We start from the raw sequence: 25,960 nt of genomic DNA, 5'->3' as shown, positions 1-25,960 counted from the left end.
TAGGGCTGCTAGGGCTGCCTTCAGCGGGGACACTGTTTGGTCATCCAAAGTCCTCCCCCCCACCCCCCCCACCCCGAGCTAGAGGGCACCGAAGCCCTTCCCACCCTACCCTCAGGCTACAGGCTTAAAAGTTTAAAAAAAAAAAAATTCATCATTGTTAACCATTGCTGTGCTGGATTTGTTGTTTTGTTTTTCTCCAATAAATTATTTTCTAGTCACTCACCTGGGCTTGTGCATTGGCTGATGGAAGGAGCAGAGTCGGGGGTGGGGGGGGCTGGTGTAGGAGGGGGAGGCATGGGGTTTGCCCCCCACAAAGGGAACCTGGGAAAGAGGAAATGGACCTCTCCCTGCCCACCCCTCTCTGAACCCCCACCCCCATAGGGCGCCCCCCTCCATAAGGTCTTTGAGCCAACCTAGCCCCAGATTTTGAGGGCTCTGCTTCTGAGGCATTACAGCCCTTTGCTTTCTGCAGCCTAAAGTGCAAGGTGGTTTATCTGGGGGGAAGAAACCAGGACAGTCGGGTGGAGGGAGAGGCTGGGCGGTGCCAGGACTGGGGCTCATAAATGGCCCTGGGACTGGCCAGCAGGCAGCAGTTGGGAAGCCAGGGCTGGAATGCAGAGTCTGATCAGCACCTTTCTCCTTTTGGAGAGCAATAACGTTTTATCCACACTACCCCCCTGGAGTTCCCACCGTGGCACAACGGATTAAGAATCTCATCTGAGTAGCAGCTCAGATCTCTGCAGAGGTGCAGGTTCCACCTCTCGCCGGGCACAGTGGCTTAAAGGATCCAGTGGTGCTTCAGTTGCGGCATAGGTCGCAGCTATGGTTCAGATTCAGTCCTTAGCCTGGGAATTTCCACTTGCCACAGATGAGGCCATAAAATTAACAAACACGTTATCTACCCCTGGGTGAAGAAAAAACCCCAAACCTTGGCCCCCACCCCGGCTTTCCCTGAAGATCCCCCATTGGGCCACTAGAGGTCAGTGTTTTGATTTTTGAAACCAGGAGACTATTCCCTGGGGCATCACAAAAAAGAAATTTAGGGAGTTCCCGTTGTGGCGCAGTGGTTATCGAATCTGACTAGGAACCATGAGGTTGTAGGTTCGGTCCCTGCCCTTGCTCAGTGGGTTAATGATCCGGCGTTGCCGTGAGCTGTGGTGTAGGTTGCAGACGCAGCTCGGATCCAGGGTTGCTGTGGCTCTGGCGTAGGCTGGTGGCTACAGCTCCGATTCAACCCCTAGCCTGGAACCTCCATATGCTGCAGGAGCGGCCCAAGAAATAGCAAAAAATTTAAAAAAAAAAAGAAATTTAGGAAGAGGGAGCCTCAAGAAGCCCAGGTTTATTAGACAGAGAAGAGCATGTAGAGCCCTCGTTCTTGGGGAAGACCTCTTCCTTGCTGAGTGACACTAAGCCCAGGCAGTCACTGCTTCTGCTCGGGTGAGGGTGGCTGCCCTGACACATCAGGAGGAACTTGGCCCCCACTGGACCCTGGCAGCCACTCCACGGGTGATGGCTGCCTCTCTGCAGGTGAGGGCTCTACCTCCATCGGCTGCTGGCTCGTGGATGATTCTCTTGCACTTGGTGGTAGAGTTTCCACTGGAGCAGCAATGGTTGAGTTGGAACCTGGCACGGTCCCCTCCTTGGAGGGCCCGAGCTCCTTCTGCCAGATGTATGGCCAGTTCTTCCAGGACAGTTTTGGGATCTTCCAGAGGGATGGAATCTCCTGCAGTGGTGCTGCCTGGATCTTCAAAGACAGCTGGCTCGAAGGCAGTGACTGGCTTTCATAAAATGTCACCTGGCTCTCCTTAGATGACAGTGACCTCTCCTTGGTTGGTGGCAGACCCTCAGGCAACTTCTCCTGCAAAGACCCAGACTGTTGGTTCAAGGAGAGGGCTGAGCTTTTGGTGGGAGGGTTCTGGTTTTCCTGATAAGGAGCCGACTGCCCATCCACAGTCAAGAATGAGCTCGCCTGGGAGGCAGGCTGCATCTCCTCGGAGGACACCTTCCCCCGGTACTGGTGCCGCTTCCTTCCCAGGAACGACATCTTCCTGGAGGACCAGAGGGATTCCTTAATGTTGGAGGACAGCTCATCAGGTGGGGTTGTGTGATCAGAGAGCATGTCACTGTTGACCCCTGGTGACCTCCGCAGAATTGTGCCCTGTGTGATGAGGTCCGCATAGCCCTCCCGGTGGGAGAAGGCATAGCTGGAACGCCGGGTCCTTGACTCCCGGTGTAAGTAGGGCATGGGCTCCACCACAAAGACCTCTTCACTTGGCGTCTTCCCCTCCTCCTCTTCCTTCTCCTACAGAGCAAAGAGGGGATCAGAAGCCATCTGGCTCCCAAGCCGTGTCAATTGTTTCCTGATCACCTCTTCTCCAAGGGGGACCATTCAGAGTCCTTGGCCACCATCGATTGGCCAGGGTCTTTCTTACTCAATTGCCCCAAATAGAGTCCTCCCTCGGACCTGACTTTGGACCAGCCAACCAGAGTCCTTCCCTGGAACTTAACTCTGGGTCAGACCCCCTAGGCACGTTGGGCACCCTCTGCCGGCAAAGCCAGAAGAGGTTAGCCTGGGGCAGCCAGGTATCAAGCCTATGTGGCTGAAGGTGGCAGGTTTGTGGCCCTGTCTTAGTCCACCATTCCAGTCAACTCTGGAGCCCATTCCAGCTGCAATCCATCCATCTAGGTTTTGGTTGCATGAGCCAGTAAGTCTCCGCCCCCAACTTTTTTCATTGTGGTAAAATATGCATAACATAAAATGTACCATTTTAACCATTTTTTAATAGTTTTTTTTTGGTCTTTTTGTCATTTTAGGGCCGCACCTGTGGTGTATGGAAGTTCTCAGGCTAGGGGTCTAAGTGGAACTGTAGCCGCTGGCCACAGCCACAGCAACACCAGATCCAAGCTACATCTTCAACCTACACCACAGCTCATGGTAACTCCGGATCCTTAACCCACTGAGTGAGGCCAGGGATCGAACCAGAAACCTCATGATCCCTAGTCAGATTCGTTTCTGATGTGCCATGACAGGAACTCCTCCTTTCTTCTAAAGACTAATATTCCACTGTATGTATATATCATATTGTTTACCCGTCATCAACTGATGAACATTCGGGCTACTTCGAAGTTTCCCCTTTTGCCTACACCATTTCCAAGTCATTTCTGTCACCTCAACCCTCAAGCCCTAGTTACTTCATGCCGAGAGACCAGGTCACGTCAGCAATGGCCTTTTTCGTGCTCCCACTGCTTCCACCCCCAGAAAGTGCAGCTTCCCCTTAGGGACCCTGAGGCCTGTCATTGAGCCCCCCTGGGGGTACTGGGTGTGTGTTTGGGTCTCTATCCCCTGAACCCCCAACCCTGTGTCTCCTTGGAGTCCCTGCTCCCAGCAGAGGCTCTGGCTGCCAGGGTTCCCCCTCCCCACCCCCCGCCCTGCACCTTGAGTGGTGGCCTCTTGAGGGCTTGGTAAATGACACGGAAGGCCAGCACAGGCAGGGTGTTCAATGACACATTCAGCAGGATCACCAGCAGGATGGGGGGTTGGGACAGCACATTGAGGTCAGCGTCTAGAGACAAGGAAGGGTCACAGCTGGCCTGGGGTAGAGCCTTCCCAGAGCCTGCCTGGTGCCCCACCCCCACCCCATCTGCTTCCCCTCCTCCCCACCCTCTCCGCTTCCCCTCCCTTCACTCTTGTGCAAATTCTCAAAAGAGGTTGACACTCCCTGCACACACACAACTCCCCCCACCTGCATGGCCAAGGAGAGCGAGGTTCAGAGAGGGGCAGAGAGGGTGTTCCAACCGGGTCCCCCCACCCTAGTGGCCCAACCCTACCAGGGGCTCACACAGAAATGGGAAGGTCTTGGGGGAGATTTTGAAGAGCCAGATGCTCTGGGTGAGGCAGGTCATGACCACATAGAAGCAGAGGCTGAAGAAAATGGCCAGTATGGACAGGACCGTCCAGTACTTGATGATGAGGATGACCTGAAAAGGGAGAGGGAATTAAGGAAGGTGGGCTGAAGCCCGGGATGGAGCTCCATGGGGAGGGTAGGAGCCCGGCACTGGGAATCTGTGAAGGGACGAGTCACTGAGCAGGGAGACCTCAGTGTTCCTCTGAGGCCCCTGGGGGTGGGCAGAAGGGCAGCCACGCCTACCTCCATGGTAATGGACAGCAGGCCTGACAAGGCCACCACCACCGCGAAAGACTGGTAGTCACTGAAGCTGACAGGCCCGGCTGAGTCATGGCTGATCCACAGAGTCATGAAGAAGTTGACTAGGGAGGTGGCCATGCCATGGCCAATGGCTTGGAGGAAGACCCAGTAGTTGAAGAGCTCATCCTTCTGGCCTACAATGTACAGCTCAGGCAGCTCCAGGCTCTGCTCAGCACTCACATCCTGGCAGGTTGTGGGGTGGAGAGGCTGGCTCTTGGGACCAGTGGGGACATCCTCTACCCTACCCTAATCCCCCAGAAGAAGGTGGGGCAGAGACAGGAGCATCTACAGGGAGGGAGGAGCTGCTCACCTGCTCGAAGAGCCCAATGTAGAGAACCGGGAGGGTGGTGTACAGCAGGTTGAAGAGGGCCAGGAACCAGCCTTCATACAGAGGCTGGGGGTAGGGGGTGTGGAGATGGGGAGAGGAGAGGGAGAACGCAGTGAACCTTCAGAGCTAACTGGCCAGAAACAAAATCAAATCTGTACCCAAGGAGTCCCACCCAAGCTAGGTCGGCACCTGGAGTGGATTCCAGGTGAGTTAGAAAGTCAAGTTGCAGCCAAGGCTGGGATAAAGATCAGGGCTGAATTAAGTGATCAGGACTGGAAGATAAAATGCAAAGAGAAAAGGCATGGTCTAATTCTCTTTTTGTGTGTGTGTGTGTGGGGGGGGCATTGGTGCACCCACACCATGCAGATTTCCCGGGGCAGGGATGGAGCCTGTGCCACAGCTGCAACCTGAGCCACAGCAGTGACAATACCAGATCCTTAACACACTGAGACACCAGGAATTCCTTCTAATTCTTTTACAGCAGCATCTTTGAGTCTGTTTTAAGTGGGTGATCTCAATAAATAGTTACAGGAGGGCAAATGACTACAGAGTGTGTTTTTAGAGAATTTTCAATTTAGGAAATTACTGATGAAGAAGAGTTGGACAGGATCTCCCAGACAAACAGTACAACTCCCTTCCCAATGCGTGAATCCAGACCACTTAAAAGAATATCAGTTTCAGTTCCAAAAACCACTTTCTGTGCATTCTGGGATTGAGCAAATAAGAGTCAAAGTTTCTACCAGAATCAAGTTTCTCACTGTTGGAGATAAGAGTCACAAATGAGGACATGGAAAAGGCTAAGCTGAGACTTGTTCTGTGGGTCTGGAATCAGAGTTATCAGTGTGAACTCAGACACACAAAGATAGGTAGGTGGCTGTGTATAGATATAGATGTGTGTCTAAACATGGGTTAATGTGTGTGCATTTCCTAGCTCTGTCTGCTAAGAGGGTAATGGCATCCCAGTAGCAATAAGCACCCCCACACTTTGAGCTTGGTGTCTAATTACCATTCTCTAGTGAAGATAAATGGGGCTCCTTATGGGAATGGCTCATTCCAGGCTTGGGGCAGGGAAAGGACAAAATGGGCCTGGAAGCTTAAGTAGCACCAGGAATTGAGGATGTGCTCAGAGAAGAGCAGGCACATGTCAAAGGGGCAAATCAGGGACAATCTGAGCAATAAAACATAGAATAAAATAAATATCCATGAGCCCATAGCAATCAGAATCGATAAGTGAATGAATAAGTTGGGGAGAAGGAGCAGTTCTTCCTATAGAAGAATACTAACTAACAAATGTAGAAAGACTGGACACCATCCCCTCTAAGATCAGGAACAAGACAAGGATGCCTGCTTTCACCGTGGCTATGCAGCACAATGGAAGTCCTAGCCAGAGCAATTAGGCAAGAAAAAGAAAGAAAAAGCATCCAAGTTGGACAGGAAGAGGTAAAACTATCTCCATTTGCAGAATCCCATATGCAGAAAATCCCAAAGGATTCACAGGAAAGCTACTAGTGCCAATAAACAAATCCAGCAAGGCTGAAGGGCACAGATAAACACACACACAAAATTGTGTTTCTACCAGCAATAAACAAGCTCAAAAGGGAATTAAGAAAACAATTGCATTTATAGTAGCCTCTTTTTTTTTTTTTTTTTTTTTTTTCTTTTTTGGCCACCCCATGGCATATGGAGTTCCTGGTTCAGGGGTTAGACCCAAGCCACAGTTGTAACCTAAGCCGCAGCTGTGGTACTGCCGGATCCTTAACCTCCAGCTGGAGATCAAACCTGCATCTCAGTGCTCCCAAGAGGCCACCAATCCCATGGTGCCACAGTGGGAATGCCTATAGTAGCATTTTAAAGCATAAAATATCTAGAAATAAAAAGTAAAACAGAGCAGTTCCCATGTGACTCAGTGGTTAAGGATCCGGCATTGTCACTGTAGCAGCTTGGGTAGCTGCTGTGGCAAGGGTTTGATCTTTTTTTTTTTTTTTTTTTTTTGTCTTTTTGCCATTTCTAGGGCCGCTTCTGCAGCATATGGAGGTTCCCAGGCTAGGGGTCTAATCGGAGCCGTTGCCGCTGGCCTACACCAGAGCCACAGCAACGCGGGATCTGAGCCGCGTCTGCAACCTACACCACAGTTCATGGCAACACCGGATCCTTAACCCACTGAACAAGGCCAGGGATGGAACCCTCAACCTCATGGTTCCTAGTCGGATTTTTTAACCACTGAGCCATGACAGGAACTCCAAGAGTTTGATATTGACCCAGGAACTTCTGCATGCTGTGGGTGCAGCAAAAAAAAAAGTAAAACAAATACATGTTTGGGAAGGGTGCTGCCATAAAGCTTCCTCTCCAATACCTGGGTATTAGTGACAAGGAATTCCCTCCCTCTTGTGGCAGTCTATTCTCAGACAATTGCCTTATATACAGACGCCACTGCCCAAGGAGTCCCCTAATATTCTGCAGAGCACATGTAGTAATCACCATGATATTGTCCAGAGTGTTGAAGCCAGGGGCCCACATTCTTATTCTCTGGGGTTCAAGCTCTCATTCTCCCTGCTTAAAGGATGTCCATTTGGAGCACCTGTCTGGCCATTGCCTCAAAGTTCAAATTTGCCAAATTTCCCTGAAAATGCTCAGCACAGAGCTGGCCATGAAACATTGCCTCCCTTTACCTGGAATCTATACCTCTATGAATGCAGCCAAATAAAAGACTTTGTTGCTCTGTGACTTCAGGCAAGCTGTGCCCCGTGTGGGACCAGAGTGGAAGCCTGCCTGCTGCCCCCAGAACAGCCCCAGAGGGAACCCCCTTCCAGCACACCTGGGCAGTGAAGCCACTGTAGAAGGAGAACCAGATCTGGACCATCATGCTGGCCAGTGTCTTGTAGATGAAGTAGCGCAGGAACTTGCAGACCCGCATGTAGGACCAACGTCCGTGCACCAGGAGCAGCCGCTGCAGGAAGTGGAACTGGGCCAGCACGTAGTCGCTGTTCTGCACCGCCTGCATGCCCTCCTGACCCGCCAGCCCCACGCCAATGTCCGCAGCTGCGGGGGTATATGCAGCCGGTCAGAGCTAGGCCCCCCCAGTGCACTGCCCATCACCCACCTGCTGGTGGCCCACAGGCCTCCCCCACCCCCGGCCCCGGCCCTGCTCCCCATCACCCACTCTTGATCATGTTGATGTCGTTGGCACCATCCCCAATGGCCAGGGTCACCACGTTCTGGTATTTCTTGACAAGCGCCACAATCAAGGCCTTCTGCTTGGGCGTCACGCGGCAGCAGATGACCGCTTGGCACTGGGAGGCCAGTTCCACAAAGGCCCGCTCTCGCCGCTCCTCGGCACTCTCGCTGGTGGTGGAGTCCTTGTCTTGTGATGCCAACCCCGAGTTCCTCAGCTGGATCCCAAGAGTCCGCCACATCAGGGACAGGCGCCTGGCCTGCAGAAGCTTCTCCTCGCCAGGCTCCTGCCACTCTTCTGTGTCCAAGGTTGCCTTCTGGACTAGGGCCCGGGGCTCCTTGCGCAGGGACAGCAGCAACTGGTCCTGGTCCGTGGGGGTTGGAGGGACATCACCTGCTGCACCCCTTCCCTCCAGGACACCCCTGACGGGCCCTCCTCCCAGGCTGGGCCTGACCACATCCCCACTTGCTCCAACACCACTGAGAACCATCTCGCGGTGAGGCACTTAAGGCCCTTTGCCTCTGCTTGTCCAACACGGCATCTGGGAGCCTTTTGGTGGGGGGCCCCCCCAGCCCTGGCCCACGGCTCCTCCCACCCATTCCCATGTCCCAGGGCCCTGCCATCCGCCCTGAGCTGACACTGACCAGGAACTCCCCATTAATGACCAAGGCGATCTTGACCTGCGTTGGGAGCTGGTTCTTCCGGCGACCCTTCTTGCCACCCTGCAGGTTGTTGTTGTTCTCCCAGTAGGACTCCAGGATCCGCCTGCGGGGGCCCAGCGGGGGCTCAGCCCTGCCAGCCATACAGGCCCCCTGGCACCCAAACCCCGTGCTGCCTGGGTCTCCCCAGTGCTGCTTGGGAGCCTGGCCAGGCAGAGGCTGAGGGCACTCTCTGCAGACCCTAGGGCCACACCTGGGCTGAGGATGCCCTGCCACCACCCTCAATCCCCCAACACGGGTTCATCCGCCAGACCCCCATATCTTACAGTATCTCCTTCTCTTCCAAAATGACCATGTTCTCTGAGAGCAACTGGCAGGCAAAGCCGATGTTCACAGCTGTCTCTGCAAACCAGTCAGGCTTAGCCCCCAACAGCCTGTTGCCTGAGGGCCTCACCCACCCTGCCCATCACAGCAGCCCACCCCTTCTGCCCCTGCCACTATGATTAGTTCAGAGTAGGCATGTGCTCAGGTCAGCCAATGAGAGCCAGCCCTGAGACTGTGGTTGCAGCTCTGAGCATAAATGGGTTCCACTGGCCTGGCTGGGCTGCAGACAGGAGGTGAGACTGGGGCCAGGGCCAAGGGATCATAAGGCACATCATACCTAGGGCCCCAGGGAAGTTTTAGAAGCCTACAAGAATGACTTAATTTCTTAACAAAAAAAAAAAAAAAAAAAAAAAAAAAGAACATAAAAATCCATCCTGGATATTTCTCTTTATGCCAGCACAGCTGTCAAACATCATTTGAAATATTTTGGGAATTCCTGTCGTGGCTCAGTGGTTAACGAATCTGGCTAAGAACTATGAGGTTGTGGGTTCGATCCCTGGCCTTGCTCAGTAGGTTAAGGATCTGGCATTGCCGTGAGCTGTGGTGTAGGTTGCAGATGCAGCTCAGATCCCGCATTGCTGTGGCTCTGGCGTAGGCTTGGCAACTACAGCTCCGATTAGACCCCTAGCCTGGGAACTTCCATGTGCCATGGGTGTGGCCCTAGAAAAGACAAAAAAAAAAAAAAAAAAAAAAAAAAAAGACAAAATATTTTGTGTGTATGTGCCTCCCACCTACAGAAGTACTAAAGCAGCCCAGCTGGCGCCCATGCCCAGGGGGGTGTCCCAGAGAGGCCTCAGGGGGTGAGAGAGTCAGGGCTCCAGGGCCTGAGACCTGAAGTTCCAGGCCAACTTGGCCACTAGGTAGGTGGGCCCCTGAAGCAGTTGCCCATGCTCTCAGAGCCCTGCTGGTCCATCTATCATGCAAAGGTGATGAGGGCCCCACCTCATGGTGCTGCCAGGGAGCCAAACACTCAGGAGGTGCTCAGCATAGCACTGGACACCCAAGGCTGGTGCCCAGGGACCCCGGCCTTTTCCATTGCTCCCAATCCTCCCTTCCCAAGGACGAGGTGGATGGCAGGGCTGAACGCAGACCAGGTGTACGGGTCCCACCCACCTCCCTTCTCTCCATGCTGGAGCGGCCACCCTGGGACCCACCTTGCTTGTCCCCAGTGAGCACCCACACTTTGATGTTCCCCTGCTTGAGACATTTGATGGTTTCAGGGACACCGTCCTGGAGCCTGTCCTCAATGGCTGTGGCTCCCAGCAGCTGGAGGGTGACGGATGGTGACAGACTGAGCAGGGACATGGCTCGCTGGCAGGGCTGAGGGTATGGAGTGGCAGGTGCGGGCACCCCCCCCCCAGCTCCACCCACCTGGAGGTTCTGTTCCATCTCCTCATACACCTGGTGCAGGGCGTGGGCCCGATTCTGAAGCAGGATGCTGGCCTCCTGGTGCCGCTGGCGCCACTCTTCGTATGTGTCCTCGTCCACCTCCTTGTAGGCCAGGCACAGTGTCCGCAGGGTCTGCTCTGCAAAGGACTGGGGACCAGGCAGGTACCCCTTTGTCACCACCTGCCTCCCAAGGCGCCCCTTGGCCCTTCTCCCTCTTCCTAGGCTCATCCAATATGCCCCCATCCATAGTCTGTCCTCCCCAGAGGGGGCTGGGCTCACGGGCCATTGCTCCACACTGGCTTGGGCTTAGGCCCCCAGATGCCTGGCTTGGTTTTGCCTCCAGGCCTTGCACCTGCTGTTCCCCCTGCCAGGAACATTCCCGCCCCGAACCAACCCCCTATGATTTTCAATGGAAAAAATTCTTTTTTTTTTTTTTTTTTTTTGTATGCCCACAACATATGGAAGTTCCTGGGCCAGGGACTGAACCCAAGCCACAGCAGTGACCATGCCAGGTCCTCAACCCACTGAGCCACCAGGGAATTGCACTGTGGCAAATTCTAACTATTCCTCAAGGCCTTCAGTGAAGCCCTGGCAGACCACTCCCAGGCAGGGCTCCCCGAGCCTTGGACCCCTCTCTCTGTCTCCTTTTTCAAGGGGCTGAGGCCTCTGGAAAGGGGGAAACGGGAAAGGTCCTGTGGGGCTTTGTCTGTGGCTCCAAAGGAGACCCAGAGCTCTCTCACCCCAGGGCTGCCCTGGGGGCCTTCCTTCCCTCCTATGGCCCAACTCAACTGTGCCCCAGGCTTTTTGCCACAACAAGGGGGTGGGGTGCAGGTGTCGTTTGAGATCCAGACTGGAGGTCTGCTTGAGGGCTGAGCTGGGACGTGACAGCAGCTCCCTGGGCATCAGGAGCTCCAGGCAGACCTTTGTTCCTCTCATGCAGGGTCACCCGTCTGCTCACCGTGCCATCTCGTGCCACTCCGGGGCTCTGGGTCTCCTGAGTTCTGGGTCAGAAACCAGGCACCTGCCCCACTCCTCCTGTCCCCCCCCGGGGGTCCCAGAGGGTCAAGGCTGGGCCAGCACCATAGGATAGTCCCAGGTTAGAATCGGTATAGGAACAGCTCCCTGAAGGTGGGGAACCTATGGCTGAACCTTGAGAACCAAAGGATCCTGAGCAAAGAGTGGAGGAAGGCATCAGGCAGAGGGGTTTGCATGTGCAATGGTCCTGAGGCAACAGCAGAGCATGGAGGAGACTGCAAGCCAGAAATTGGGGTTCTGGAGGACCCCTGGGAGGAAGGAGAGACCAGGCTAGAGAGGACAGCAGGAGACAGAAAGACAGCCTGAAAAGCTGGGACTAGGGGTTTGGGTTTCACCCGCAGAGAGGAAAGATTTGGGCTAGAAAGGCCTGAGTGTGTCTTAGAACCTAGGCCTGGCTGGGAGATGGGGGCAGCATCCAGGGCAAAAGCCCAGCCATAGGGGCTCCTGTGACTCAGAAAAAGACGTCCCTTCTGGGAAGGCGCAGCTTGGAATTTGCCTCCTTCTCAGCCCAGTGTGTGTGAGTGTGCGCGCACGTGTGCATATGTTGGACAAAACAGTGCGCAAACTGACCAAATGTACATGGCCACCCTGGGTACCCGAGACCATTTCTCTGCCACTCTCCTTCCTCCTCTGCCCTTCTCCTCTTGCCCCTGTGCCCTTACCCTCCTATCCCTGTGCCCTCACTCCTGCGCATCTCCCTTCCCTTCTGAGAGGGACTCACGGCCAGGGCATCCTCTGTGGTCCACTCCATTGGGCCTTTCTTGTGCAAGCGCTCATAGATGACCGTGTCAGCACCTTTGGTGTAGAGGTAGATGGAGCCTTCGGGGGTGCGGACTGTGGAGGAACAGGCCCGGCTGCCCACAGGTGCTCCCCTCCCCACCTGCCCCCACCCTGGGGCTGCGGACACTCACCGAGCACTGACATCCGCTTGCGGATGCTGTTGAAGTCCATCATGGCCAGGACCTGGTATACCCGCTCCTCCCCCAGCTCCATCAAGGTGATGCTGTCCTGCGTGCGTGCCAGGAACACATAGCCGAAGTTCCGGGCTGCTGTGACCAGTGCCTCCTCGTCTGGGGAAGCTGCCTGATACAACAGCTGGTCTGGCCAGGAGTGGATAGGGGAGAGGGCAGGGGGCTGGGAACTTGCCCTCCATTGGGGACCGGCCATCCCTTTGCAGAAGGGCCCACTTCCATCTCCTTAACACAGGGAGAGAGGACACGGACATGGACACAGAAAGTGTCCCACAGGCATTTGCAGGATGTCAGTCTCCAGGGCCAGTATAACACCTAAGCCCAATAAGGGAAGGTGGGTGGGTGGGTCCGGGTGGGTCCCAGTCTATGTGACCTTCTCCTCCCAGCAAGGAGTTTCACAGGGACCTGAGCACCCTCTAACCAGATGGGAGGTGCCCTGATTCTTGCTTGGGCAGGAGAGCATCTCGGGAGCCCAAGACCGGGGCACCCTCAGGGCTGGCTCACTGTTCTTCTCCTGCACCATCACGGTGTGGCAGATGGCCAGCACACGCCAGAACTCGCGCACTGTCTGGTCCTTGTTGGCTCGCACGATGCGCAGGAGTTCTGCATCATGGAATAGCAGCTTCCCATCGGCAAACTTGTTCCAGCGGTAGGGGTCCTCCTGGGGGTGGTGGGGGACAGGCCAGCCCTGGGTGGGTCATTGTCCATCCTCCACCATCCAGGGCTTCAGGGCAGGCATGGCTCACCTTGAGTGGGGTCTCTTCTTCCTCTGAACCTGGGAAAAGACCCTGCTTCAGGCCTCAGCTCCTAGGACCTGCTGGGGGTCCCGCAGCCCCCCTCCCCAGGCCAGGCTTCCTGAAGCCATCAGACATAGCTGGACCAGCCAGGTCCGGGCTCTGGACCCAGCACCTCAAACAGCCAAAAGTCCCAGCCTCAGTTTTGCCTTCTGTATGGAAGAGAGAAAAGATGCTGCCATGTGTCCCCGGGAGGGCCCAGAGTGGGGATCAGCCCTGTGGAACATGTTTGGTTTGATCTCCTCATGGTATCTGTTAAAAATTGGGACTTGGCCATCTGCTTTGAAAAATTAGGTGGTTTACCATAAAAATATGGCTCCATGGCACGTCTAGAAACATCAGCAGTCTGGCCTGGTGTTGGTGCCACTTGACACAGGCCCCATTGCCCCCCATCCCCCCAAGACCCCGGCTGAGGGTCAGAGGCATGTACCAGAGGGCATGGGCCCAGGCCTGTGTCTTGTGCTGGTGACGACCACCACACCCAGCTATTGACGGTGGGGGGGGGGGGTCATCTGTTGGCTCCTCACCTAAACCCCATCCACTACTTTTAAACTAGACCAGGGGTTGGCAAAATATGACCCACAGCACCAGCTTCTGTATGGCCTGCAAAAACCAAGAATGCTGGTCACATTTCCAGAGTTGCGAGAAAACCAAAAGAGGAAAATTATCTTGTGATATGTGAAGATGCCATGAAATGCAAGATTCGGAGTCCCTGTGAGCAGGACATGCTTTCCCAGGACAAGGGCCAAACTCAGAGATGGGGGAGGCCTGAGCAGCCCAAAATACTTACTCCTGTGTCCTTTACAGAAATAGTATATTGAACCACACCCCCCTCCCCACCTCCCCACCCCTCGCCAAATGTGTTGAAGCCATTTGGCAATGGTTCTGGGGCACAAATCTGGGGGGAGGTTGCTGGGTGCAGCGGGGCAAGGGGGTCAGGGCGGGTCCCCACCGTAGATAACGCCATTGATGCAGCACTTCTTGAAGGTCATGATGTTCTGGGTGAGGGTGCCCGTCTTGTCAGAGAAAATGTACTCCACCTGGCCCAGCTGGTCGTTGAGGCTGGTGCTTCGCGCTTTAGCAGGAAAGTCCTGGGGCTCGTAATACATGTGCACGTCCCAGTTGATGAAGACGCTGTTCCCCAGGTAGATGAACTCGGCGCTGCCAAGGCAGACCACCCTGTGGTCACACCCCGGCTGGCAGGGACCTTCCCTCCCACGGCGGCGGTGGCAGGGCTGATCTGGGGCAATGGGCGGGGCGAGGAGGCGGGGCTCACATGATGAACATGGCCATGGGCACCATGACGCTAAGCAGGATGAGGAAGCCCCAAAAGATGAAGAAAGTATCCATGTCCTCGCTGCGGTCGTGCTTGGCGGACACGTAGTGGTGCGTGGCCTTGAACTCCTTCACCTTGAACCGGAAGCCCAATGTCAGGGCCGCGGAGATCACTACCATGCTCAGAAATATCTGCTCAGAGGACCAGAGGGGGCACGGCGTGAGAGGCACGCGGGCGGCAGGCAGTTAAGACACCCCGGAACTCACCAACTGAGACACGTGCTCTCAGTGTGAGGGGACAGACACAGAGATGGGGCGGCCCCCAACTCTGTGTCAGGTTGGGGCAGGGGGCCGAGGTTGGGGAGGGGTTGGCAGCCCCAGGAAGAGGGGTATTTGCAGGGGTTTTGCTTGGCTTAGCGGCTGTTTTGTGTGTGTGTGTGCTTTTTTTGTTTCTTTTCATTTTTGGCTGACCCGCAGCATGTGGCATTCCCCAGCCAGGAATCAGATCTGAGCCTCAGTGATCACCTAAGCCACAGCTGCAGCAACGCTGGATTCTTAACCCACTGTGCAGGGCTGGGAATTGAACCTGCATCCTAGTGCTCCCCAAAACGCCACTGAGCCCTTTTCGCCATTTTTTTTTTTTTAATAATAATGGCTGCACCTGCAGCATATGTAAGTTCCCAGGCTAGGAGTTGAATGGAAGCTGCAGCTGCCGGCCTACACCACAGCCATGGCAATATCATATCTTTAACCCACCTAACAAGGCTGGGGATGGAACCTGAATACTTGGAGAGACAGCATTGGGTTCTTAACCTGCTGGGCTACAAGGAGAATTCTGCGGCTGCCATTTTTAAAATTACTCCTTCAGGAGTTCCCCTCTTGGCTCAGTGATTAAGGAACCCAACTAGTATCCATGAGGATGTAGGTTCAATCCCTGGCCTTGCTCAGTGGGCTGAGGATCCAGTGTTGCTGTGAACTGTGGTGCAGGTCACAGATTCGGCTGGGATCCGGCATTGCTGTGGCTGTGGCATAGGTCAGCAGCTACAGCTGTGATTTGACCCCTAGCCTGGGAACCTCAATATGCTGCAGGTGCAGCCATAAAAAGACAAAAAGACCAAAAAAAAAATCATTTAAAGTTACTGTTTCAAGGGAACGATATCTTGTCACTTATGATGGAACATGACAGAGGATAATGTGAGAAAAAGAATGTATATGTATTTGTGACTGGGTCACTTTGCTGTACAGTAGAAAACTGACAGAACACTGTAAACCAACTATAATACAAAAAATAAAAATCATTAAAAATATAAACAAATTAAAATAAAATAAAATTACTATTTCAATAACTTTTTTTTGGCCACATCTGCAGCATGAGGAAGATCCCAGGCCAGGGATTGAACCTGAGCCACAGCAGTGATCTGAGTTACAGAGCCACTAGGGAATGCCCCCCTGCCCCCAGAACTTTTTATAAAGATGAAGTTGATTAGGCATAAAGTTAAGGCTTGCTAAATGTTAACGGAGGAGAGGTGAGCATTTGATAATCTCCTGTGGGTTTGGCAAATGTCAGGATCGAATATTATTTTATAAAAACTTTTTTTTTCTTTTTTTTTTTTTGTCTTTTTAGGGCTGCAGCCATGGCATATGTAGGTTCCCAGGCTAGGGATCGAATTGGAGCTGTAGCTGTTGGCCTATACCACAGCTATAGATAGCAACGCCAGATCTGAGCCACATCTGTGACCTACATCAACAGCTCGAGGCAACACTGGATCCTTAACCCACTGAGTGAGGCCAGGGATCGAACCTGCATCCTCATGGATGCTAGTCGGATTCGTTTCCGCTGAGGCACGACAGGAATTCCAAAAAAAGCTTTTTTTCAAATCATCATTTTAAGAAAAAGTTCTCTGGTCCACAGACCTACCATGGAGTCAGGCTGCATACTTTGCAGAGGAGGGAAGCTGAGACTACAAAATGATAGCCCAGGCTTCTGTCTGTGGTTGGGGCCCTTTCTCTCCCCTCCTCCATGTTCCCCCACCCAGGGAAGTGGCTTGGGGAAGCTCACCAGGACCACCAGTCTGTTCATCAGATGGTCCAGCTTGGTTCTCTTCAGATGGATCTTGCCACAGTTTTTCATGATCTTTGTGTCAAAACCTGCAGGGTTTCCATCCACCTAGCCATCAGTCCACGCAGGCATGCATTCATCCATCCATCCATCTGTCCATGCTTCCATCCATTCATTTGTCCAAACACCCACCCATCCATCTGTCCATCCATCCATGGATCCATCCACCCAAGCATTCATCCATCCATCTTTCCATGTATGCATCTGTCCATGCATTCATCCATCTGTCTGTCAATCCATCCATCCATCCATCCATGCATGCATCCATCCACCTGTCCATGCTTCCATCCATCCATCCACCCACCCATCCATCTGTACATGTATCCATCCATACATACATCCACTCATCTGTCCATCCATCCATCCATCCATCCATCCACTCTTCCATCTACTCATCCATCCACCCTCTTCCCTTCCCCTATCACCCCCCATCTATCTATCCACTCGCCACTCGCCCCACCAGCCATCTTTCCATCTACAAACAGCCTAATTTTTCCAGTCAAAACAAAGGCACTGGCTCAACACATCCGTTTCATTTTAGAGAAACTATGCCAGGAGCCCCTCATCCTATGGCAGTAGACATGCAACAGCCCGGCCTGCCTGTGACTTTTTGCCAGTGACATCAAGGCTCTCACCCACCCGCCCCCGACCTGGGCAGTGCACACCCCGGGTCTGCAGGGTGGCCGTACCGGCGTAGATGACCATCCCATAGCAGGTGTCTGTGTTCCGGATCCTGCAGCCACGCAGGAGGATGTTGCCGCTATCCAGGGGATATTTCTTGCCCTCCCACTCCAGGCACCCCACGAAGTGGTGCATCCGGCTGTTGGGCTCCTCACACACCACTTTGCCTGTGGGAGACCTGGCCGTCAGGGAGCCAAGGGCACGGCTGGGCTTGGCCACACCCCTCCAATGTGCGGTGGGGGACATGGAATATTCGTCACTCTCCGGCCAGGGCCACCCTCACAGGTCCTGCACTGCCCCAAACCTGACCCACTGGCACCTCTACTGCCACCACACAGCCTCCTCCTGGATGCTCCAGAGCTGGCCCTTTCCAGTCTCAGGGCCTGTGTGTGTTCTGTTCCCTATGGCAACGTTCACATCTCCTCAGGGAAGCCCTTCTTGATCCTCCATCCAGATCTGGTCCCTCCCCTGCTGGGCCCCTTCTTCCTGGTTAAAATCCTGGGAAGGCACATTGATTCTTGCAGTGGTATCATCAGTGTCTGTGAGGTCCAGGAGTCTCACCTGAGCTGGGGACCCAGGCCCAGCACCTAGCACATAGGAAGTGCTCAGTAAATGAGGGAGGAAGGAAAGGACTCCCAGGTCCAGAATCCTAAACCACAGGGGACAAGAGCAGGGCATGGCACTGAGTTCCCCATAAGGCAGCAGGGATGGGCTTGTCCACCAGCACCCTGAGACAGTGTTTTTTTTTTGTATTTTTTTTTTTTGTTTTTTTGACAAAACCAGCCCCAGGTGCAAAGGCTGGCCCAAGGCAGCATCTGGTGGGTGGCCTGGGACCCAGGAAGGGAGTGAGCTGGGGGGTGGCTACAGGGCCCTTGAAGGCCCCTTGCCTGACCCCCTTCCTTCTCAAGGGCTGGAGCCCAAGTCTGTCCTCAATGTAGAAAGGAAAGCTATCTGGGGAGGGGCAGGCAAAGGACGGAGGAGCCCATGGAGCAAGCCCTCGCCTCTCATCACTCCACTGAGCCTCAGTTTCCTCCTCTGGAAAAGGGTCATGCTTTGCAGGAAATGCCATGGCAGCTGGAGCAGGTCAGGACCCAGACAGCCATCAGGGTAGGTACAGCCACCCTCCACTTGAGTTAAGACTTTTCCCCAGATTCATGAACAGACGTGCAACCAGTGGTTAGATGCTGGGGTTGGAAAGATTCTGGTCTGCTCCAGAACCAGTTAGAGTAACTTGCCTTTGCAATACAACAAGGAGATAATAATTGTAATAGTGATAACAAAGTATCCCTGTGCTAGGCTCTGGCAAACAGGAACTGGATCCCTAGATGTGAACTTTTTCTTTCTTTCTTTCTTTCTTTTTCTCTCTTTCTTTCTTTCTTTCTTTCTTTCTTTCTTTCTTTCTTTCTTTCTTTCTTTCTTTCTTTCTTCCTTTCTTTCTTTCTTTCTTTTTTGCTTTTTAGGGCTGCACCCACGGCATATGGAGGTTCCTAGGCTAGGGGTCAAATCAGAGTTACAGCTGCTAGCCTATGCCAGATCCACAGCAATGCAGGATCCAACCCGCATCTGTGACCTACACGACAGCTTGTGGCAACACTGGATCCTTAACCCACTGAGTAAGGCCAGAGATGGAACCCGCAACTTCATGGTTACTAGTCAGATTCATTTCCACTTCACCACATCATGAACTCCTGAAATGTTTGTTTTTGGCCCTGTCCAAGGCATGCAAAAGTTCCTGGGCCAGGGATCGAACCCACACCACAGCAATGACAATGCTGAATCTTTAACTTGCTGTGCCACCAGGGAACTCATGAAATGTTTTACTTTCCTGGGGGAAAATAAGAAACTTGTAGGTGTAGGACAGTTGCCTGTCCCTGTGGGCTCTCCCACCATGCAGATGAATTGCTCGCCAGTCCCCACAGACTGCCATTTCAAGTAAATAACCAAAGGCATTTGCTTTAAAGTGGTCACGTGTTAAAAATAAAGTATAACATCAGGGAGTTCCCTGGTGGCTTAGCGATTAAGAATCGGCCATTGTCACTGTTGTGGTTTGGTTCACTGCTGCGGCACAAGTTTGATCCCTGGAGCAGGAACTTCCACAAGCTATGAACATAGCCAAAAAAAAAAAAAAAAAAAAAAAAAAAGTAACACCTGATAAAACACTGCAGCACCTATTGTAATAACAGAAAATGCCTCCACTTCTCATGGATTTGAGGGATTGGATATAGGCCTAGAATAAGCCCATCTCTGAAAAGCCATCCCAACCCCAATAGTCTGGGAAAAAAAGGAGAAAAAGAACAACGGATAGAGGGGGCTGGAAGATGCCGCCCAACACCCCCACCATATCCCGTTACAACCCCCAGCCCAGCAAGCTGGCAAACCTTTGCTCCCACTGCACGAGATGGGGGACACAGGGGCACAGAGGGGTGGAGGAGTCTGTCAGCTCTCACCTTGGAAGGATGCCATCTTCCTTATGTTGGTCAGTTCATGGTGCGTGATTGTCGGGGCCTGCCTGAACTTCAAGTTGGTCTCCCTGAGGATGAGAAGGCCAAAGGTGAGGACAGACCGTGCCTGGGCAAGGCGTCCCCAGCCTCCTTCCAGAGTCACCCACACATTTTCCCTTAGCACCCACTGTGCTCCAGCTGCTGAGCAGGAAGCGGAGGCCCAGAGAGGGAGGGGGTCTTGCCTGAGGTCACACAGGGTGTTTCCCAAAGGGGTGAGGCAGACCCTAGGCCTTCTTGTTCTGAGGGTGGTGCCATGTGGCACACAGTGGGGCTTCCAGAAGTGGTGGTGCAAAGGTGAGTCCCTTCCCCTGGTTTTGTCTTAGTGCCCCTGCTGGCACTTCCATCCGTGCTCCCAGGGCAAAGGGCCACAATATCCAAGTGGGCAGGGTGGGCGGCCACCAGGTCCCCAAAGCCCTAGTGCCGACCCAGTCTCACCCGTCGATGTCAGCTGTCTCCACATAGCACAAGCTGCTGGGCTCCGTGCTGGCCAGCAAGACTAAGTCAGCCTGGGGTAGGGGTGAGGTGGGAGGAGACGGAGTTGTGCATTGGGCTTGGGTGGGGTGGGGAGGAAGCTGCCCATAGGGCGCACAGGGGGCAGCCCTCCCACCTGAGCACCCCAGCTCACCGGGACAATGCTGTCCTTGTGCAGGCAGACCAAATCTCCCACACACAGATTCTTCCATTTTCTCCACAGGAAGCTGCATGGGTGGGGGTGGCACGGGTGAGGGGGTGGCTCAGCCTGGGAAGCCCCAACCCCCCTCCCGCCTGCCCTAGAGGGCCTGGAAGAGGGGGTGCAGTGCAGACACCCTCTGGTGTTTTGCTTCCCACCTGCAGGTCCCTGTCTACCAGCCCTGGGGGCCAACCCCTGAAGGATTCCCTGAGCCCCTCCTTCCCACCCTCCCTTGGCTCAACTCTCAGATCCACAAGGGTGAACAATGAATGTGGCTTCAGCTGCTGCCCCTTCATAGGCCCACCCCAGGCCTGGTAGACAGCAGGTGCCTAATAACGCTGGCCTTGGTCCCCCCCCCAGGATGTTCAGGAGCATGGAGGATGCTGGATGATCTTCCAGGCACCCCTCTCAACAGTGTCCACCTCCGACTCTGCTGGCATCCCTGCGCTCCTCCTCCCACCCCGGTATGGAACCCACACCCACTGCGGCAGCCTCACCTCTTCCCCACCAGGATCTGGCATGGCCTGTTATTGATGGCCCTGTCGCTCCTGTGTCGCCCCTGGGCCAACAGAGGGTAAGTCAGAGCAATGCTGCTGCCCCGCACACTGCCCAGGTGCCCTGCTAGCGAGCCCAGGCCCTGCTGCGTCCGTCCAGCCATCCTGCTGTCCGCCGCAGCAGGAGGGCACGTTCCGCCTCCTGCCCGCGTGGACACCAAAGCCAGGTGCTGTGGCTGGAGGGCCACTGGCACTTGTCCCTTGTGACCACAAGGCAAAATGGGCACAGCCCACCAAGGCCACTGTGCCCACCTCCCATGGCTTGGCCCCCTCCCACCATACCCAGGGTCCCACCTGTACCCCCGCCCCTCCTCTCCCCCTCTAGGGCCCTGCTTACAATGTCATCCACTAGGTCTCGGGTGGCTCGGATGGTGAGGAGGCAGACCAACGGGGCGAAGAGAGTGAACCAGGGCAGTGTGGAGATCTCAGGGATGCCCTAACATGAAGAGTGGGTGACACCGGCCCATGCTCCCAGGCGCCTCCACACTGCCTCCCCGGCCCTCCCACCCAGCACACCCTGCCTCTCAACCTAGCATCCCGTGTCCCACCTGCTGACCACCTGGGTCCAAGGTCCGCTCCCTTCTGCCTGGACCTTCTCCCCACAGTGCCTCTTCCCCTTCCACGCCTTCTCCTCTAGGAAGCCTTCCCAGTCCCAAGCTCCTTCCCTCCTCAGGGCCTTGGTGCTCACTGGTTCTCCTGCCTGTAACCCTCAGGGCTGAGCTCCAAGAGGCCCCAGACAAATCCAGGTGGGAGTCCCCATCCCCATCACTGGTTCCCACCACATGATTTAATGACAGTCACCCTCACCAGTCCCTGAGGCACCTGAAGACAGGTGTTCAAGTCACTAAGTCCCCAGTGCTCAGAATAGAACCTGCATACAGTAGGTGCTCCATAAATATTTATTGGATTGATAGATAAAAGCGAATGTCTCACTTTACTCAGTACAGGATAAGATTCTAGACGGGTGTTGGAGTGTTCTGGAAAATGTACATCCCACATAGGGCTCCACCCCTGCCCCACCCATCACCACCTATGATGGGCCTGATGCCAGGAAGTGACGTGGTGGGTCCCAATTCCCTGATCCTTCCTCCTTGTCCTCTAGGGTCAACTCAGCCTGGGGACCAAAGGAGCCATAAGGCCTTCTCAGACCTGGAGGAGCCACCCACAGACCCTTATCATTCAACATATAACTGCGCCAGGCCCTGGGCCAGGCAGTGGGGACCCAGCTATGAGGGTGTCCCAGTGTGTGGGAAGCCAGACACTGTCCCAACAACCACATAGACACACATGCAGTGGAACCACCCTGGGTCTACAGAGCCACATGGGAAGGATGGGAAGGGAGGGCTCCCCTGGAGGAAGTGACTTGAACAGTTGGAAGGAGTGGGCACAGGTGCTGACACCTGGAGCTGCCCCCACCTGCCCTACCTGGAGGACGATGATGAGAAGGAAGTAGAGGTTGGACATGCGGTGGAACTGCTCATACAGGTTCAAGGGCAGGAAGGAGAAGACGTTGTACTTAGCCGTGTGGATGGCATTCCTCTGGAACAAGAGCCGGTGTGGGGGCACTGGCCAGGCAGGGACCCCCCTGCCCACCCGGCCTTGTCCACACTGGGTGCAGATTCAGTGAGCCGAGCTGTGACCCCAGGGCTTCCCAAAGTGAGACCCATGCAGGGGTTTCAGGTGGAGCCTGTGGACACACTGCCCTGCAAAGGTTACATATTAACTGATTTCGGGCAGAAGAGACACGTGAAGCTCCAGCCCCGGACCAGTGATTCAGTGAGGACGGTGTCGAGGTCAGTGCGCGGGGCCTGCCCACCTTGTACTTCTTCCTCCACCAGCACAGGAAGGCCTTCTGCTTGAACTGCCTGTTGTAGGCCTTGTTGTTGGCCTGCACCTCCCAGGTGAACGCTGGAGCGGGAGACAACAAACACAGGCTAACAACACCCTGGAGGAGGATAATGGGCCCTCAGGGGATCTGGCCGTAAACAGAGGGAAGGTCCACACTGCCCCTGCACACAGCAGGCGCTCCACTCAGGGCACCCAAGTGGATCTGAGGGGACCCTGAGCCAACCCTGGGCCCTGGGAGACCCATTCACTCCCATTCCTTCTCTAGAGGCATACACTGAGGCCTGAGGACAGGCTGCAAGGCAGCTGAGGCTCTATACCCAGCCCAGAGAGTTCTGGTTCACAGCCCCTGCATCCTGAGTCCACCTTTCAGTCATGGGGTTTTGAATCATCGGGAGTCCAACGAAAATGCCACGCTGTGCCTCTCACGTCCCCACTTCAGCCACTACACTTTCTTTCTTTCTTTTTTTTTTTTTTGCTATTTCTTGGGCCGCTCCCGCGGCATATGGAGATTCCCAGGCTAGGGGTCCAATCGGAGCTGTAGCCATCGGCCTACACCAGAGCCACAGCAACGCAGGATCCGAGCCGCGTCTGCGACCTACACCACAGCTCACGGCAACGCCAGATCGTTAACCCACTGAGCAAGGGCAGGGACCGAACCCACAACCTCATGGTTCCTAGTCGGATTCGTTAACCACTGCGCCACGACGGGAACTCCAAGCCACTACACTTTCTAATGTCGCTTGGCTTGGTCCACCCATCCCCTCCCGCACCACCCCCATCTCTACACTGGGCCCCAACAGGCACCTGAGTTCTTGTCCTCCTCAAGTTCTTCTCGGTACACGAGACTGCCCATGCTGGTGGGGCTGTCGGGGAGAGGGGCCTGAGGTCACATAAGTGGCCCAGCCCTGACTGGACAGTGCCCATCATTCCACCCTTTTTGAACTGTTGCATCCATCTGCTGTCCTCTCCCCAGCCAGTCGCTGGCTGTGTGTCCTTCCCTATTACAGCTGGTCAGTTGGCCACTGCTTCCCACCCCCACGGCTCCGTAGGACCAGGCCCCCACAGCTTCTCCTGGGATAACAGCACCCGTGCCCTCCCCGGCTGCTGCCCCTCCTGCCCCAACCCCAACACAGAGCACAATGCCCAACCTGGCCAGGTGCTCGGTCAATGTTTGCTGATGGACTAAACGGGGTCCCTGGGTTCTCCATCATATCCTGAAGCATGTATACGAGGGCCAATGTGCTCTGAGAGGTCTGAGAATGGTCTCAGAGCAGCCAAGCGTGATGGAGAAGACAAGGGGACACCAGACTTCCACAGAGCCTGGGAGTTTCCCATCAGTTAGTTCCTGGTAACCCCTAGTCCCTCCAAGCCACCCCCAGCACTCGGCAGCTCCTTCTTCTCCATGACCCAGCCCCACTGTTCCCTCGGCCAGGAGCACCCCACCCGAGCACCCCACCCGCTGACCTGGCCAGAGCCTCCTCACCCTTCTGCTCTCAGCTCATACTTCCCGGACCGCCCAGGCTTGTTCTGGCACCTCCTCTGGGCTCCCCCTCTGCCTGCAGTGTCCCCCATCCCAGTTCTGATCACCCTCACTCCTCTGCTTCTTCCCCTGTCTGGGCTGCCTGCTGAAATTGGAACCTCTAGGTCAGGGACTGCTGGCGTCTGAGTCACTGGTGTCCCGGGGGGCCATGGAGGGAGGGCCTGGCTCAGGGCCAGATCTCATGCTCCTGGGAGCCCAAGCAAGGCCCTCGCCCATTCACCAGATGAGGAAAAGTAAGGTTCAGGGTGAGTGAGGCTCAGTCAGTGGGGCCCAGAGACAGGGGGAACCCGGCCGGTAACAGAAGGTGTTGGAGGGATGCTGATGGCCAGAATACACTCAAAGTTTATCTGGGGCAGGAACACCCCCCTTCCCCGCCGCCCCCGGGCTTGCTTCCTCCTCACTCGCACTCTCAAGCTCGCCAGAACGCCCACCAAGCCCCCCGGAAATCCGAGCATTGCCGTAGCGAAGCAGCGTAGGGTTCGATGACCAGTCCACCCCCCTACGCCCCGAGGCCTCCCTGGACCGGGAGATCCGGGTCCACAGGACACTGGGCGCTCGGGAGCCTGTCCGGACCCCGCCCAGCGCGAACCTCTAGGAGGCGCCTCCTCCGCCGCGGCTATGACCTGTAGCCCTCAGGCTGGGCGGAGTCCAGAGAGGGTGCGCAGGCGTCCGGGGACGCACAGCTGCAGGAGGACCGCCGTTCACCTGCGCGGGCCGGGGCGGACGGGGCCGGGCTGCCTGGGGCGGTCCACGGGCGTCCAGGGCGACCGACGTGGTGGAGCTGTTAGCCCAGTTCCAACGGGCCTGAAACGGGCGGCGCGGGCTTGCGCGGGGTGGGGCGGGGCCTAGGGGCGGGGCCGGGTAGATGAGGGCGGGGCCATGGCTTGTGGGCCAGAATAGAGGCGGGGCGGGGCTAGGGGGCGGAACCTGCAGAAAGCGTGGCCTGGGGCGAGGTCAGGGCATAAGGCAGGGCCGAGCAAGGCCTTCTAGCCCAAAGGGGTCAGACGTGGGCAGGGCCGAGGGGCGAGGCGGGGCAGAAGGCGGGGCTGAGCGTGACCTCGAGGAACCTGGCCCGAGGGAGAGAGGCCAGGGGTCGGGGAGGGGCAGAATACCGGGGTAAGCGGAGACTTGCAGGATGGGGTGGGGCCCCAGGGAGCCTTGACCCGGTTGCGCCGGACCTTGCAGAGAAGGTGGGCGGGGCCCTGGCAGAGGCAGAGGCAGTGGAGGGTCTCTGGAGTGATGGCAGCCTATGGGTGGGCCAAGATGGGGGTGCTTGTAGAGAACAAGGGGTGTCAGGGCAGGGGCGGGCTGAGGCTGAGGTTGAGGCTGAGGCGGGTCAATGGGGAGGATCCTTCACAGCCGGGTAGCATGGAGGGGGTCTTTATCTGGGCTTGGGTTATTAAGGGCCTGGTCATTTAGGAGCAAAACCTTGTAAAGCGCTGGGTGGGGTGGATTGGACCCTGCTGAGGCTGGGCGGGGCAGGTGTTGGTTTGGGGCGCAGAAAGGACTCATTGGAAATCGCTGGTACAAGTGGATAGATTCTGAGTTGCCTGCCTGGATTCTCATTCATTCATCCTGGTCCAGTTCAGGGAGCATCTCCTATGCGTAGGTGCAGTGTTGGAGGCCAGGCTGGGGGAGGCTCTTAGAGCCCAGGAAAGAGCCCATAAGGTCCTGGTCTGGTGTGTGCCCACCCAGGGTGGGCTGGGCTCTGGGGGCCTTCCTGAAGGTACCAGAGGGGTGGGAGCCAGCAATGAGGGTAGGGCAGCGTTCAGGCCAGAGTGGGGGACTTGAGCCAGGGCAGGAGGTTGTGTGGGAGGCTCTAAGGAAGGTAGTGT

At 55.5% G+C, this 25,960-nt stretch overlaps 1 protein-coding gene across 5 annotated transcripts; it reads right to left on the bottom strand.

Moving 5' to 3' along the window:
• ATP8B3 (ATPase phospholipid transporting 8B3) lies at positions 1,308 to 24,950 on the bottom strand. 5 transcript variants are annotated; one of them, XM_021084219.1, is made up of 28 exons: positions 24,715 to 24,950; positions 23,390 to 23,448; positions 22,554 to 22,645; positions 22,163 to 22,276; positions 21,075 to 21,173; positions 20,681 to 20,742; positions 20,139 to 20,211; positions 19,949 to 20,019; positions 19,460 to 19,542; positions 17,021 to 17,179; positions 16,272 to 16,360; positions 14,214 to 14,404; positions 13,890 to 14,098; positions 12,890 to 12,918; positions 12,648 to 12,804; positions 12,084 to 12,272; positions 11,894 to 12,006; positions 10,120 to 10,284; positions 9,903 to 10,014; positions 8,691 to 8,766; positions 8,350 to 8,470; positions 7,694 to 8,069; positions 7,349 to 7,572; positions 4,516 to 4,599; positions 4,149 to 4,388; positions 3,840 to 3,978; positions 3,436 to 3,563; positions 1,308 to 2,302 (listed from the first exon to the last, which is right to left on the bottom strand). In XM_021084219.1, the coding sequence occupies exons 2-28, from the start codon at positions 23,436 to 23,438 to the stop codon at positions 1,421 to 1,423; spliced, it is 4,326 nt and encodes a 1,441-aa protein (XP_020939878.1). In that variant the 5' UTR covers positions 23,439 to 23,448; positions 24,715 to 24,950; the 3' UTR covers positions 1,308 to 1,420. The 5 variants fall into 5 exon arrangements, with proteins under 5 accessions (XP_020939878.1, XP_020939879.1, XP_020939881.1 ...); XM_021084220.1 differs by having other exon boundaries at positions 24,831 to 24,950; XM_021084222.1 differs by lacking the exon at positions 24,715 to 24,950 and adding an exon at positions 24,527 to 24,632.

The sequence above is a fragment of the Sus scrofa genome, chromosome 2 (assembly GCF_000003025.6).
Source record: "Sus scrofa isolate TJ Tabasco breed Duroc chromosome 2, Sscrofa11.1, whole genome shotgun sequence".
NCBI lineage: Eukaryota > Metazoa > Chordata > Mammalia > Artiodactyla > Suidae > Sus > Sus scrofa.
This window is presented reverse-complemented; position numbering and strand designations above follow the sequence as displayed.

What these genes read in the sequence shown, in the direction of transcription:
- ATP8B3 (XM_021084217.1), bottom strand. Translation starts at nt 23,536, where the DNA reads ATGCAACAGTTCAAAAAGGGTGGAATGATGGGCACTGTCCAGTCAGGG. An exon ending in CAAGACCTTCCCATTTCTGT is followed by an intron (nt 3,564 to 3,839) that starts GTGAGCCCCTGG and finishes CCTTGTCTCTAG; the next exon opens with ACGCTGACCTCAATGTGCTG. An exon ending in TCAAGAGGCCACCACTCAAG is followed by an intron (nt 2,303 to 3,435) that starts GTGCAGGGCGGG and finishes TTTGCTCTGTAG; the next exon opens with GAGAAGGAAGAGGAGGAGGG.